Genomic DNA, 16,793 nt, shown 5'->3' with positions numbered 1-16,793 from the left:
TTTGTTTTTTCAATGACAAAAGAAAGAAGAAAAGGGACAATTGGTGAATTTTTTCCTGGGTCAAGCAAAGTTGGCCATTTACTTGAGAAGAAAATATAAGACCGATAACGGACGAAATATTGATTGTGTACAGCTTTTCAAGAGTATGTTAAGCGCAAAAGCGATGTTAGAATATAAATATTTCTTTCAAAATGGATGAGCTGGATGTTTTTCAAAATCTTTGGGCCTATAAAGGTAGTCTGTTTACTTTAACAAATTCTGAACTTTTATTTAGGAATGTGTTGATTTGAGCTGAATGTTTGTATGGTTCAATATTAAGTGGATAAATGTGTTTTTAAAAATCAAATCTCTCTTTCTCTCTCAAATCTTTCTCTCTCAGTCACGCAGGTGGAGGTGAATTCAGGGGTGCAGTCTGTCCAACTACCCCACAAAACCGCACTGCTCATGCCTAAAGATGCTAAAGTGGAGTGGAAGGACAGAAACAACAGGGAAGTCCACGTGTATGAGAATGGCTCTGACCAGACCTTTAAACAGCACCAGGTTTACAGAGACCGAACGAAGATGAATGAAAATGAAGACCTGCTGAAAACTGGAGACCTCAGTCTGACCTTGAAATACCCCACAGAGAGAGACAGCAGGACCTACACCTGCACCGTCTACAGCAGGGAGGGAAACATCCTGCTGAAGAGAAAGGTGGAGCTGAAAGTCAGAGGTCAGTGCTGTAGATACAGGTCAAAGAACAGTAGTGTCAAGTCAAACCATCCATCTATTAGAATGCATTTTACAGTGTTAGGAAGTTTGATGTTATTATATATTTAACTTGATGTAAATGTCACCCTTTTAACTTCGTATTCACAAATAATCAAATCCACAGTAATCTGTCATTTAATGTCAAAAGAAAAATATTTGAAATCCACTCTTGTTGGGTTCAATTAGGATCATAAGAGTCATCGACACATACCTGTTTGTTACAGGTGTTTTTCTGGCTATCAGCTTGAAAGTGTTCACAAAGGTCAAGTTCCATTTTCAAAAATAACTGTATCACTCAGTGTTTCATATGAGTTGGAGAGAAAACCACTATGCCAATCTCCTAGGCAGGTCCCCACTAATTGTCAACCTTTGTAACTGAGTAGTCAGAAATAATCAAATCCACAGTAATCTGTCATCTAAAGTTAACCCTTTAAGAACTACCATAGAACCAAGTTCGCCAGAGCTTATCTTTATATTTTTACATGCTGTAGAGGCATTTTTGGGAGCATTTCAAGTTGCTATACATCAATATAATCGTTATAGCCCAAATTTTAATAATATGTATGCATTAATTCCATAGTAACTGCATAAATTGCAAAAAAAGTGCAATAAACTACAAAAGAATTGAAAATCGTTTTTGTTTTTTTTTTTACATATATTTCTAGTTAGAGAATCAAATCAAATCAAATCACTTTTATTGTCACATCACATGTGCAGGTACATTGGTACAGTACATGTGAGTGAAATTTTTGTGTGCGAGCTTCACAAGCAACAGAGTTGTGCAAAATACAATAACGTAAAACAAGCAAAATATGAGAATGGCTAAATCTGGAACTAATAAATATATGTACAATATATATACATGCATACAGTATATGCATTTCTGGATGTGTATACTAAATATGTTTTTCTCTGTGTGTGTGTGTGTGTGTGTGTGTGTGTGTGTGTATACATATTTTACAAATTAAATAGAGTAAACAATAAAATAAATAAATAAAAATATACAGAGTTGAGACATGTGCAAAACAGTGGCATTACTGTACAGTATGGAGTGCATAATGTTGAAGTTCCAGTAGTGAAGCTGAGGTGTCTATGACGTGTTCAGCAGTCTGATGGCCTGGTGGAAGAAGCTGTCTCTCAGTCTGCTGGTACGGGACCGGATGCTGTAGAACCTCCTTCCTGAGGGAAGTAGTCTGAACAGTTTATGGCTGGGGTGACTGGACTCCTTGATGATCCTCCCCGCTTTCCTCAGGCACCGCTTCCTGTAGATGTGTTGGAGGGAGGGAAGCTCACCTCCAATTATCCGTTCAGAGCACCGCACTACTCTCTGGAGAGCTTTGCGGTTGTAAGCGGTGCTGTTGCCATACCAGGTGGTGATGCATCCAGTGAGGATGCTCTCAATGGCACAGCGATAGAAGGTCCTGAGGATGCGGGGGCTCATGCCGAATCTTTTCAATCTCCTGAGAAAGAAGAGGCGCTGTTGCGCCTTCTTCACTGTTTTGTTTATGTGTACTGACCACGTAAGATCCTCAGCCAGATGTACCCCAAGGAAGCGGAAGCTGCTCACTCTCTCTGTCACAATACGGCTGTGTGCAGGCAAGAGTAGGACCCGAACGCAAACTTGCAGAGACAAAAAGTAAACTCAAAAAAAACACAGCTTTATTGCTGGCGTGGAGTGGGACACGAAAAACAATACAAAACTAAACTGGGAAAACTAAAGCACAAGGAGCCACAGGGAAAAATCACACAGCTATGAGGAACAGCAACACTGACAAAGAGAAACATGGGGCTTAAATACACTGAGGGATAACGAGGGGGAATGAGCCACAGGAGGAGACCACAGCTGGGAGTAATTAGGCAGGAGGAGACAAGGGAAGCAAAACTAGAAACATTAACATAGGACAGACTGTGAAAGTAAAACAGGAAACACACTGACGGAACTCAAGACATGGGGAGACAGAACATAGGGACCTGAAACATGGAACAGAAAGGCACAGTAGACACAACATGAACATAACAACGCCACAGGGGAAGAGTAAAACAAAATGCAGGAACACAGGACCTCTTTCAAAATAAAATGGGAAACATAATGAAATGCAAACATGACAACATAAGAAACACAGACATGAAGCACATGAAGGACAAGGGAGACTTAACAGGGGTTGGATACACAAGGGGAATCTAATAAACAAATGAACTTAGATAACCTAATGAACAAAATAAACTCAAACTTAAAACGCTGGATCAAAAGACCCAGGATCATGACACTCTCCACAGCAGCGCCGTTGATGGTGATGGGGGTGTGTACTTCTCTGCACCTCCGGAAGTCCACTATCAGCTCCTTTGTCTTTGCGACGTTGAGGGTGAGATGGTTGTCTTGACACCAGTGGGTCAGGGTGCTGACCTCCTCCCTGTAAGCCGTCTCATCACCGTTGGTGATAAGACCCACCACTGTAGTGTCGTCCACAAACTTCACAATGATGTTGGAGTTGTTAGTGGCTGTGCAGTCGTAGGTGTAGAGTGAGTACAGGAGAGGGCTCAGTACACACCCCTGTGGAGCACCAGTGTTCAGTGTGATGGGGGATGAGGTGATGCTGCCCAGTCTGACCACCTGGCGTCTGTCAGACAGGAAGTTAAAGATCCAGCTGCAGAGGGAGCTGCTCAGTCCTAGATCCTGCAGTTTCCTGTCCAGCTTCGAGGGAACGATGGTATTGAATGCTGAGCTGTAATCTACAAACAGCATTCTCACATACGTGTCTCTCTTCTCCAGGTGTGACAGGGCAGTATGTAGTGTCAGGGCTATGGCATCAACAGTGGACCTGTTGTGGCGGTATGCAAACTGTAAAGGGTCCAGTGAGTCGGGTAGTGCAGAGCAGATGAAGTCCCTGACCAGCTTCTCGAAGCATTTGCTTACGATGGGGGTCAGGGCTACAGGTCACCAGTCGTTCAATGAGGAGATGGTGGAGGATTTGGGTACAGGGATGATGGTGGCCATTTTGAAGCAGGCTGGGACTACAGACAGAGAGAGGGAAAGGTTGAAGATGTGTGTAAACACTCCAGCCAGCTGATCCGCGCATGACTTGAGGACGCGGCCAGGAATCCCGTCCGGACCAGTAGCTTTGGGCGCATTCACCTTCCTGAAGCACTTCCGCACATCCTCCTCAGACACAGTGTGCGCACTGACGTCATCCGCGGTGCGCACACTGTCCGGTCTTGTGGTGTTCGCTGTGTCGAATCTAGCGTAGAATACGTTTAGATCCTCACACAGAGAGGCCGTGGTCTGCGGTGTGCTGGTTTTCCCTCTAAAGTCTGCGATCGTATTTAGTCCCTGCCACATACTCCGAGGGTTGTCAAACTGTTGCTCCACCCTGTCCCTGTACTCACGCTTGGCTGCTTTGATCGTCTTCGGGAGTGTTGGTAATGTGCGTGTTTGTAGTCCGATGTGTTCGCGGAGGCAAAAGCGGTGCTTCGTGCCGCCAGTGCCGTGCGAACATCTCCGTTAATCCAGGGTTTTTGATTTGGGAAGGATTTAACTGTTCTGGATGGGACGACGTCTTCCACGCATTTCCTGATAAATCCGCAGACTGAGTCTGTGTACTCATTAATGTCCCTAGCAGCCACGTGAAACATTTCCCAGTCCGCGTGATCAAAACAGTCCCGCAGCGTAGACTCCGATTGGTCCGTCCAACAGTGCACCGCCCTCCGGGTTGGAGCTCCCTGTTTCAGCTTCTGCCTATAGGCGGGCAGGAGCAGGATGGAGCGGTGATCTGATTGGCCGAATGGGGCGCGGGGGAGGGCTTTGTACGCATCCCGGAAGGAGGTTTAGCAGTGGTCAAGTAGCTGGTCTCCACGAGTGTTGAAATGGATGTGTTGGTGGAGTTTTGGTGAGACTTTCTTCAGGTTTCCCTTATTAAAGTCTCCGGCTGTGATAAACGCTGCCTCTGGGTGTGCGGTTTCCTCACTGTTGATCGCGCTGTACAGTTCCCTGAGTGCACGGCCAGTGTCGGCTTGTGGGGGAATGTAAACAGCCGTAATAATCACTGCTGTAAATTCCCTCAGTAGCCAGAATGGCTGGCACTTAATCATCAGGTACTCCAGATCCGGTGAGCAGAAGGATTTGACCGGGTGCACGTTCGCATAATCACACCAGCTGTTGTTGATCATGAAACACACACCACCGCCTCTGCTTTTCCCAGTAAGATCCTGTGACCTGTCCGCGCGGTGCACAGAGAACCCCGGTAGTTGTATTGCAGAGTCCGGTACCTTGTCCGATAGCCAGGTTTCTGTGAGGCAGATCATGCAGCAGTCCCGCATCTCTCGCTGGAATGAGATCCGTGCCCGAAGCTCGCACAACTTGTTCTCCAGAGACTGCACATTAGCCAGTAATAAACTGGGTAATGGTGGTCTGTTAGTGCGCCGTCTCAGTCGAACCAGAAAGCCAGATCTTCTCCCTCTGCATCGGTGTTTGCGGCCTCCAGGGACAGAGAAGAAAGGCATCTCAGGTGAGATGAATGGGGGTTCTGCAAACGGAGGGTCCGTGTTGCAAAACTTGAACTCCGGAAAGTGATAAGAAAGACCGTCTTTTATGTCCAGTAAGGTTTGTCGGTCGTACACAAGGAGACATGTGCTACTCGTGAAAAAATAAAGGAAAAGTAAAATTAAACACAGAAAACAGCTGTTGCTTGGGGGAGGTCGTGACGAGGCTGCCATACTCGGCGCCATCTTAATTTTTATCCTCAATGTGTCTGTGAAGGTTCTCAGTCATCCAGGTCATCGTAGTCAAAGGAGCTTGCAAAGAAAAGCGTCTGGACTTCTTTAAGTTGCTTGAAGACGTTTCACCTCTCATCCAAGAAGCTTCTTCAGTTCTAAGGTCAAATGGTGGAGAGTCCCAGATATAAACCTAGTGGGAGTAACCCCCCACAGAGGGACAAAAGGACCCCCTGATGATCCTCTAATCGCCTGAGCCAAGGTGTGACCGGTTTTATATGCAACAAAAAATTATTGCGCTAGCTTAGGTGGTTCCAGTTCTACAGAGATTTAAAAATAGTTAGGCAAAATGGAGTGTGCCCGCTCCGACAGTTTTTTTTTGTTTGTTTTTTTTGTTTTTTTTGCCACCTGTCCCGTTTGGTTCTTTTGCCATCAGAATTATTGTCTGAAGGCCAAGAAAGATGCCCAATGGATTTACTTTACCAAGTGGACCATCCCGGCCTTGCCGTATTGGTCTATTTGATTAACCTTTGTTTTTATTGTTTATTTCATTTTCACTTGCTACACATGGGGCAGACATGACTGGGGGAAAGACAAGGGAGAAAGAAAGAGAGGCAGGGAAAGAAAAACAGTGGGGAAGAGGAACGGTGATAAGGGGCACAAAACAAGAAACAAAAGAAACAAAAAAAACAAAAAAAACAAAAACACCCAGCACGCCCTTGCGGGCGGTTTATCCTTCAAGCTCGGGTCCTCTACCAGAGGCCTGGGAGCTTGAGGGTCCTGCGCAGTATCTTAGCTGTTCCCAGGACTGCACTCTTCTGGACAGAGATCTCCGATGTTATTCCCGGGATCTGCTGGAGCCACTCGCCTAGCTTGGGAGTCACCGCACCTAGTGCTCCGATTACCACGGGGACCACCGTTACCTTCACCCTCCACATCCTCTCAAGCTCTTCTCTGAGCCCTTGGTATTTCTCCAGCTTCTCGTGTTCCTTCTTCCTGATATTGCTGTCATTCGGAATCGCTACATCGATCACTACAGCCGTCTTCTTCTGTTTGTCTACCACCACTATGTCCGGTTGGTTAGCCACCACCATTTTGTCCGTCTGTATCTGGAAGTCCCACAGGATCGTAGCTCGGTCATTCTCCACCACCCTTGGGGGCATCTCCCATTTTGACCTCGGGACTTCCAGGTTATACTCGGCACAGATGTTCCTGTACACTATGCCGGCCACCTGGTTATGGCGTTCCATGTATGCCTTGCCTGCTAGCATCTTGCACCCTGCTGTTATGTGCTGGATTGTCTCTGGGGCATCTTTACACAGCCTGCACCTGGGGTCTTGCCTGGTGTGATAGACCCCAGCCTCTATGGATCTTGTACTCAGAGCTTGTTCTTGTGCTGCCATGATTAGTGCCTCTGTGCTGTCTTTCAGTCCAGCTTTGTCCAGCCACTGGTAGGATTTCTGGATATCAGCCACCTCCTCTATCTGCCGGTGGTACATACCGTGCAGGGGCCTGTCCTTCCATGATGGTTCCTCGTCTCCCTCCTCTTTCTTGTGTTTCTGCTGCCTGAGGTATTCACTGAGCACTCAGTCAGTTGGGGCCATCTTCCCAATGTATTCTTGGATGTTTGTTGTCTCATCCTGGACTGTGGTGCTGACACTCACCAGTCCCCGGCCCCCTTCCTTCCGCTTAGCGTACAGCCTCAGGGTGCTGGACTTGGGGTGAAACCCTCCATGCATGGTAAGGAGCTTTCTTGTCTTTATGTCAGTGGCTTCTATCTCCTCCTTTGGCCAGCCTATTACCCCAGCAGGGTACCTGATCACGGGCAGGGCGTACGTGTTGATGGCCCAGATCTTGTTCTTACCATTCAGCTGACTCCTCAGGACTTGCCTGACCCTCTGCAGGTACTTGGTGGTTGCAGCCTTTCTAGCGGCCTCTTCATGGTTCCCATTTGCCTGCGGGATCCCCAGGTACTTGTAACTGTCCCCTATGTCTGCAATGTTGCCTTCTGGTAGTTCAATCCCCTCAGTTCTGACTACCTTCCCTCTCTTTGTTACCATCCGACTACACTTCTCCAGTCCGAATGACATTCCAATGTCATTGCTGTATAGCCTGGTAGTGTGGATCAGTGAATCGATGTCTCGTTCACTCTTGGCATACAGCTTGATGTCATCCATGTACAGGAGGTGGCTGACAACTGCTCCGTTCCGTAGTCGGTATCTGTAGCCAGTCTTGTTAATGATCTCACTGAGGGGGTTCAGGCCTATGCAGAACCGCAGTGGGGACAGAGCATCTCCTTGGTAGATCCCGCACTTGATGGTGACTTGTGCTATGGGCTTGGAGTTGGCCTCTAGTGTTGTACGCCACATCCCCATTGAGTTCCTGATGAAGGCTCTTAGGGTCCCATTGATCTTGTACAATTCTAGGCATTCCAGTATCCAGCTGTGGGGCATTGAGTCATAGGCCTTCTTGTAATCAATCCAGGCAGTGCACAGGTTGGTCAGTCTGGTCTTGCAGTCTCGGCTGACTGTTCTGTCTACCAGTAGCTGGTGTTTTGCGCCTTTGGTATTTTTGCCAATTCCTTTCTGTGTCCCGCTCATGTATTGACCCATGTGCCTGTTCATCTTAGCCGATATGATGCCTGACAGGAGCTTATATATATTATTATATAATATATATAATAATATATATAGATATATAGATATATATCTATATATATATCTCAATCAATCGCCTGGATCACGTGTTGAGAAAGAAAAAAGAGAAAACAAGCAAAAAAAGAGAGCCATATAACAATCAACATCATCACAAAAATCTATGTGTATATAACAGTAAATACTAAATATTGAATATTATTGTGCAGCACGTAATATCGACAGCGCACAGTGTGCTTTGAGGTAGGAGCCAAAAAAGGTGTAGTTTGTGTGTGTGAGCACCCGTGTGTACACCTGTGAGCATGGACGCGCTTGTATTCAAAAGGTTACTTCATATAATGATCTGCTAGAGGGTGTGGGGAGCCACAGCCCCGTCCTCCAGGGCATGAAGCAGGTATGGAGGAGATCCAGGCTCTAAACATCCAGAAACCCCCAGAGCGCAAGAGTCCAAGGAAGACCAACGGAGGGGCAACCATGCCACTCTCCCGGAAAGAGCTGAGGAGAGCCCCAGATGAGGGTTCACCCAGCAGCCGCGGAGCAGAAGCCAGGGGGGAGGCCGAGGGCACCCCAACCCCCAAAGCGGCCCGAGCGAGCCCCAGGCTCCAGGCCCCAACAAGCAGCCACCAGGAGTGAGCCGGTGCTTACCTGAACTCCCATCCCCGGACACCAAGAACCACCAATGGACCGATGTCTGAGGGTGTCGGTCACCGGCAGGGGGAGTGGTGAGGGGAGATAGGCCTCCATACCTTGGAGAGCCTGAGATGTCCCTAGAGAGGTGGCGTCTGATACCCGACCTGACATATAGAGACAGGCAAACAGGCACACACAGATATGAACCTCCATTCCCACCCTCACGCTCTCATATGCAATTACTCAGCACTTCCGCAACGTGGAGACAGACATAAATAGACACTGTACACACAATCACACTCCCCAAACATACTCTATACCCCAGGTCTAGGTACCCTTGCCCCTGGAGGGGGAAACTGCACCCAGACCCAGGTAGTGTTACCCTTTTCCCTGGGGTGGTGGCAAGCAGACTGCCCCGACTCTGCAGCAGCAGGGAGGCCCCATGTTCCAGACCCCAATCAGACGGCCAACTCCTCCTCCCAGCCCCGACGGGCAACAGAGAACGGAAGTGTGTGAAGACTCCAAACCTCCCTCCGCCCGCTCATATGTAGTGTTGATGCATGTGTGATCTAAGGTGCATTTAAAACCCAGGAGGGCATGGAGCTACCTGCCTGAGAGCAGTTGGTTAGCGCATTGCCCCTCCCGAGAACCCTCAGTGTATGCATTTATTTAAAATTGAGAGGTGGGTAACGGGGCCAGAGGTGAGGTTGTATACCCTGACGGTCTTCTGGATGCCGTGTAGCGTGCCCACCCCCAAAGTCCTATATGTATGTGTTATGAGAGTGTGAGTAGTGTGGATGTCTAAGTTGTGGATTAAAACTGACTGGTTTTAAAGGGTTAAAGGATTATAATAGGATAATATTTGAAATCCACTCTTGTTGCTTTCAATTAACCCTTTAAAACTGATCGGAGTGGGCACACTCTGTTTTGCGTAACTATTTTTAAATCCCGGTAGCACTGCAACCACGTAAGCTAGTGCAAAATTTTTTTTTGCATATGCAACCGGAGGAGTTGTACTTACATCTTATGCCATCAGCTTGTCCTAGGTCACGGTTTCCTTCCACATATAGCTTTGCAAAAACTGCACAAAAAGCGCTTGTAGCTACACAAACATAATATTCCAGAAACAGGCTTTGCCGATCCGATCAGCTGTTCATAACACTTCCTATGTTGGAATAGATGTCAGCGCAAACTTTCGGATGTCCGCCATTACCTTCCCAAAACCGGAAGTGACGTCATTTTTGCGGAAATGTAGTTTTTTTTACCATCAGGGCCTCATGAGCCTATACTGGTGTTTTTAAAAGTTATCTTTGACCTCATGGCTTTCTGTGTCGTTTCTGGGATGCTTAGGACTCATATTGCACTGCTGAAAATAGTTTATTTTGATGCATATGCTGCTTTTTTGCAAATTTACACTATAATTTTTATTTTTGTTTTTCCCAAAATGTTCAATACCGTCCCTTTAAGTGTCCACAAATATACCAGGTACACTGTCCATCTCACTTGAGTGCACTTAATATTCACTATTTGGTAAGTATTTCAATGTTATTTTGATCGTCTTTAGTTCTTCCCTCTGATGCATCAGTTTTTGTTAAGTGGCATCAGGCCTGACGCAAAAACATTAGGTAGCAACATAAAAAGTCCTGAGATCCGATTAAAAACAACAAAAAAAAAAAAAGTGAATCCTTTTTTTTTTTTTTTTTATAAATTGGAAATTGCTGTATTCTACCACCCTACAAGGAAACAGGAAACAAAATTAAAGTCATGTAAAAGTAAAGTCAAATTTCTGTGTTATCTGTAAAAATAAAATGTTTTCTTCACATATCTCATATCTATACAGTTCTTATTGGTCAATAACAATATACCAATGACAAGAATACATTTCAGTTCAAATCAATGAACCATGAAAAGTGTCTCACATGGTATATTAGCTCAAACCCCACATGCAAGTGCATTAGCCCAGGGAGCACATGTGGATAAACTTTTCACAGGGCTAACACAGCTAGGAAATCATTGGCAGCTTGTACAATCACCTTTCCAACAAAATATCATATCCTGACTGGTTTTATAACTCAGAAACCAGACTGTGAATCACAATTCAATTTGCAAAGTAACGAGATTCACCAGGATATTCTTCACAGAATACATTAACTCCATGGCTCAGCATGTTACAGGACTGAAATGTTCACAACAGCTTTTCCATCTCCAAAACAACATCATTGCTCAAAGCAACATATCATGGAGCATTTTTACCCATTAAACACAGGGGCAATATACAGAGAAATTTTACTTGCTCCATTCAGACAGATGCAGTGAAAAAAGTTACCTCGCACTGGTGAGCAGCACGTGTATGAGAACATACACGTAAATGGGCAAAACTCAATACTCAACAAAAAAGTAACATTTAAAATAAGATAAAAATAAAATACCATTGGCAATAAAATCCCTCTCTAAACGACATTAGTCCCTTCATGCATCATTGACCAACTGGGACCTGGTAGAGGTGACATAACAGTTTTGGAGAATGCAACACCTAAGGTTTGAAAAAAAGGACCTAATAGCCAAGGTCAGCATCATAAGTCAACTTCTGAGGAGGGCGTATTTCTCTGTCAGCTCTAACTTACTGGTTCTATAGCACCTGCACTGGTACTAGCAGTATTGTGATTAATGACTACAGGCTCTGGTGGAGTGAGATCTGCGTCAGTTACGGTATGTGTCAAGTTAGGTTCGGGAATGTCAATCACAACATGGTCTGAAGACCTAGCATCTGAATGAACGTAGTCAGCACGACTTGTACTAGAGACTTCAGGTTGCTCAGGTAACAAGGGGATGGCCATCCATTTGCTGTTGGGCCTCAGGATGAGTTGACTCAGTTTGAACGCAAGGGCCTTTTGTGATTATTTGTGGAATCCATGTGCCAATACATAACTCCCCTTCGTCACTCAATTCATCCTCATCACCGTACTCTCCTTCATTATCATTATCATTCCCTTTTGCTCTTTTTATTTTACTCCTGGTCCTTATTTTTCTTTGATTCCAATTTCTGGAGTCCGATCCAGCCTGGTCTCCAACAGGTCAGAACCCACAAGGGAGAAGCAAATCCCTGTGTAATGTGTGCTGGGGACTGTTCCCATCTCCCGGGTTGACAATATAAACTGGGCTGTCTTTGACTCGTTTCAAAACAATGTGAATATTTTGTTCCTAACAGTTAGCAAGTTTATGCTTCACTCTGTCGTCTGGAAACAGTTATGCAGCCTTGATCTTTTTATCAAACCTCATTTTATCCTTCTCACTCACCTTTTTTGAGTGTTTGCTGACAAGGGTGTAGCTCTTTTTTAGATTTTGGCGAAGACCTTTAACATAGTCGGAGTAAGACTTTGGACCAAGGATGAGGTCAACTGGCAACCTCGGCTGTCTGCCGAACATAAGTTCATATAAACAATACCCTGTTGTGTCATTTCTTGTACTTCTAAGCGTTGTGTTACTGGCCTAACAAAGTCTCTCTAAGGGTACTTGTCTTGGTCCTCCAGTGTGCCTAACATGTCTAAGGCGGCCTATTGCACCTTTCCACCGGGTTTCCCCGGGGATGATAGGGCATGGTGTGAATTTTACCTGTCCCAATCAATGTGCAGAGCTCTTTAACAAGCTTAGATTAAAAATCCCTGCCTTGGTCTCTAAGCAGATGACTACAGATACCATAGGAGATGATAAGGTGATCACAAAGAGCCTTGGCTATTGTCTTAGCTTTTTGATCTTTGGTTGGGACTGTGACTGCAAATTTGTAAAATGGTCAGTCAATACTAAAACATTTCTGGTGTCTCAACTATCTGGCTCAATAGACAAGTAATCTATGCACACTAGTTCAAGAGGGTAAGTTGCTTGAATATTCTGTAGTGGAGCAGCCTTTTTGGGAAGGGCCTTTTTCATGAGAGAAGGTAAGCATTTCTTTTTACACTTCTCTTCAGTGGACAGTCAGTAAAACTTTGCCCGAGCGAGATGTAAGGCACGCTCAACCCCGAGGTGACCAACCTCATCATGCACACCAATGTTCCTTCTAATTTTTCATATGTCTGAGCAAACACACAAACTCTCTTAGCAGTCCTTTGGATCACTGAAAACATGGTAGGCGTGTTTTATCATGATTCATATAATCCTGATGATGGATTTTTAGGCTAATAGTTAGGCTAACACACTTACCTCTCATCTTTCCTCACAAAACCGATAGATCCTCCACTTCTTTTAAGTGTCTCCCAGAGCTCCGGGAGATGTCGTCACACAGGTCCCCCCTCATTTTGGCAGCAATCGGCTGACTGCTGCAGTATAACTGTTGCGCCCCAGGTTGTACAAATAGACGAGGAAAAAAGAAAGGCACGTCGTTTTACTGCATTCCCAAAAGATACGGAAAGGTGAGCTAAATTGTTTAGCGTCATTAAAAGAGCCAGGAGTAAGCAAAACAAGACTGAAAGATGGGACCCTCCAGCTGTCGGATTCCACTTGTGCAGCGATCATTTCATATCGGGTAAGTTACCAAATACAAGCTTTCTAACATAAGTATTTTCATTATTTACTAGACTATCATTGTGATTTCTGATGATTGCAAAACCACATAGTTGCATGCATTGTGGGCTTTCTGTCGTGCTTTCTAAGTTAGCAAGCTCTAAAGTAGAAATACTGAAATGTTTATTTTGAAGGCAGACTTTATTCCATCTATTTTCAACTACGGTCCATCTCCAGAGAAGAGGAGAAGAAAAATGAGACTGGATGTGTTCAACAGAAGACAGAAAGCAAAGCTACAATGGATAGAGCTCTGAGGGCTGACAATGTGTTGCTGAGAGAAAAAACGAATGACACTACACTGAATGAAATGAGCTTGCATAATGATGATAAAAGGGCTGATATTCTTACTGGTTTACCAACATATACAATTTTCATGACAGTTTTTCATCTTGTGGTTCCTTTTCTCAAACTTAAATCGTGTTTAACATGTTTTCAGCAGTACATGTTAACATTGATGAAGCTTAGAATGAACTTGTCCTTTGACTTTTTGGCTTTTTATTTCAAAATTGACTCAACTACTGTTTCAAAGCTTTTCAAACACTGTATCAGTGTGATGCATTGTAGACTGGTGCCAAGTCTAGTGTTGTGGCCTGACAGAGAATCCCTAAGACAATCTTTGCTATATGCATTTTGGAACAGCAGCTTGGAGAAGACTGTTTGCATCATAGATTGTTTAGAAATATTTCTAGAGAAACTGAGTAGATTGTTAGCCAGTGCTCAGTGTTACTCCTTGTACAAGCCACATCACACAGTAAAATATTTAATTGCAATTTGACCTCAAGGTTCTATTTGTTTCATCTCCTCTGGATGAGGAGGTCACACAGGTTTATTACAGAACAAAGTAATTTTTTTTATCTCATTTGCTCCCAGGTGATATAGTTTTAGCAGACAGGGAGGCTGTCATCTCAAATCATCTCAAATGATTTCCACTAACCACGTTTTATATTCCTGATTGACAGATACAGATCAGAATCAAAATCAGAAAAAAGATTTATTGCCTTTGTCATTTATTGCCTGGTTTAAGAGTCCATTCAGAGATGCCAAGCAGAATTAAAGATTCCAGCATTTACTCGTGGAAAGAAACAGTTGGATCCTGTTGATTTGAAGAACACCAGATGTCTAACCCCTCTTAGGATACATATAAAAGAGTAATAGTTCTCTGTCAAAAGTACACGATCTTGCAAAGCACTGTCCCATAACTTTCACAGACATAGGTCACATCATTTTTTCTGTCTATCTTGACAAGATTGTGGGTGTATGTTGTGAGCTTACAAATGTATCTGAATCTGTGGTGCCCTTCCAGTGATGTAAATGAAAATTATGTGACTGATGTCCTCAACCAATAAATACACATTATTAACTCTCACTTTTTGTTTCCTTATTGTGACTTGATTTTTGAAGGGAAAGCTTTCTTACTTGTCCTACAAATATCAGAATAAGAGACTGGCAGACGTCACCTGGGCTCACTATTTTTTGATCTTCACATCCATCTCAAATGATTTCCACTAACCACCTTTTATATTCCTGATTGACAGATACAGATCAAAATCAAAATCAGAAAAAAGATTTATTGCCTTTGTCAGTGAACAAAAATCTACAAACTAGCCACTTGCTTCAGTGGTAAGGTGCAATAATGTATTAATAACAAAAATAGCATTAATTTAGGTTTGATGATCTTCCCCTCTTGTGTGCGGCATTGGGAGAGGTTGTGATACAGTTGGTCTTGCTCAGCAGCAGTCAGTCAAAAACACAAAATAGCTACTGACAACCAGACGCGTTTTAGCAAAGCTAATGTAAACAAACAACAATGCTAACAATGCTAACGTTACACCGCCTGGGATAATATGACACTTACCTTTCCAGTGATGATGCAGAATTTTTTTTTGCTTGAAGATTCCACACCTAAATGTTTGTTACAAAGCCATATTGAGTCCATTTGTAACCCTCCAGGCTTTTGTAAGCTTTTAAAGAGTCCCCCGAGTAGGACAATAGGATGTTTATAAGGCAGTTATATATGTCCGGACAGCATAGATCTGGGACGCTGAAATATTTTTGAAAAGCATGCCGGGCGCATTATAGGGCTCGGTAATATTTAACCTATTTATTTTTTTGATATACAGCTCGATGTCTCGTTGTGTTTTGTGTGCTTTTGCAGCGTTTTTCTTATTGCTGGTGTTTTCTGAAGTTGCAGTTCGTTTGGCCTCTCAGGGCCACCGTAGAATTGTCCTTTAAAGTCATTGAAACCCAAACAGGTGTACTGTAGGGGAATTGTCAGTATGCAGACCCTATTATATGGGTAGTAGTGCATAGGGCTTGTCTGAAATCCAGGGTTGCTTGAATCAGTTTCTCAGGCAAATCCCACAATCCGATTGCATGGCTGGCCACACCATTTCATGATCATCCAGGATCTTAATTGGGCTGGGCTCGCTGTCAGTGGTTCCCCAGAATCCTTTCTAGCAGTTCAAAAAACCAATCTACACAAACAGTGCAGAACAATGAATTTCTTTTCCATCTTGTGTTCTTAACATGAGCTCATTAACTTCTTTTCCAAATGTATTAATAACAAATGGCATTCCCTTTAGCTTTACTAAGTTACAACAGTTAAGTAACTTGTTTGTAGCAGTATTAACTACTTTATTACAATTATATCACAATAAAGAACATCAGCAGCTTAAACAGTAATGTAAACAGTCATCGTTTGCAATGAAGGTGACATTGATCCTTAAGGCTTACAAGCAAATGTAACTTAATTCAGTGCAAATACTATTAAACTTGAAATATGCTCATTTCTATTAAGACCTAACCATTCTAATATAAACAGAGATAGTGCTTCTATTTGAATACCTCCCCGATTGGGATATGGCTTCAGGGGGTGGGTTGGCTAACAGCTATTAGCAGCTATCATCGCACCTAGCATTGGCAGTAAAACATCTGTAGCTCAAAACATTCAACACTTATAATACACTGTAAAGAACAACAAGATAAGTAAAACAACACACCAGATTCTCATAACTCATAAAACTGATTGTTTTTTTCCCCCCAAAGTTTCTGAGCTTAATCCCAGTTAACCCTGTACAGGTGGTCTGGACCAGCTCTCCATTCTTCAGGTCAGAGTCCCTTAATCCCTACGGGTATTACCCTGTTAGTTGCCCCAGCTGCCATGAATTCAGGGAGCTCCTGCTGTCCAAGTCCTGCTGTTAGCGATGAGGGACTAAGTTCTTCTCCCTCACTCTCCTCCAGGCTCTCCCCTTCATCTAGCTGGCTGGCTGGATGTCTCAACTACTGCTGAGCTTACTCATCTCAGCACTCCCTTGAACTTGTAAAGCTCCTTCAATGGTTCTTCATACTCCTTATAACGCGATGCTGCTTTAACGTGGGTATTTACTAACACACAATCCACATCCGTCTCTCTAGCCAGCATGTTCACTACTGGGTCATACTTCTCTGCTGGGCTCACCAAGGTGCTGACACTTCCCTGGGTCCATGCCTTCAGTG

At 44.1% G+C, this 16,793-nt stretch overlaps 1 protein-coding gene and 1 pseudogene across 10 annotated transcripts in view; both read left to right on the top strand.

The window, feature by feature from the left end:
* Nucleotides 1-16,793, top strand: part of LOC146634876 (muscle M-line assembly protein unc-89-like) — a 73,404-nt gene that overhangs the window by 22,367 nt on the left and 34,244 nt on the right. For 6 of the 10 annotated variants that reach the window (XM_085379085.1, XM_085379053.1, XM_085379103.1 and 3 more), the window contains one exon: nt 380-712. In XM_085379085.1, coding sequence (XP_085235211.1) covers nt 380-712 — 333 coding nt within the window. The remainder of the gene's footprint in view (nt 1-379; nt 713-16,793) is intronic. The other 4 variants (XM_085379112.1, XM_085379070.1, XM_085379094.1 and 1 more) reach the window with 2 other exon arrangements.
* Nucleotides 13,537-14,604, top strand: LOC146634877 (uncharacterized; annotated as a pseudogene).

This window comes from Diplotaxodon limnothrissa, linkage group LG3, assembly GCF_057381915.1.
Source record: "Diplotaxodon limnothrissa isolate DT_005_m linkage group LG3, D_limnothrissa_male_GT1.1, whole genome shotgun sequence".
Classification (NCBI taxonomy): Eukaryota; Metazoa; Chordata; class Actinopteri; order Cichliformes; family Cichlidae; genus Diplotaxodon; species Diplotaxodon limnothrissa.
This window is presented reverse-complemented; position numbering and strand designations above follow the sequence as displayed.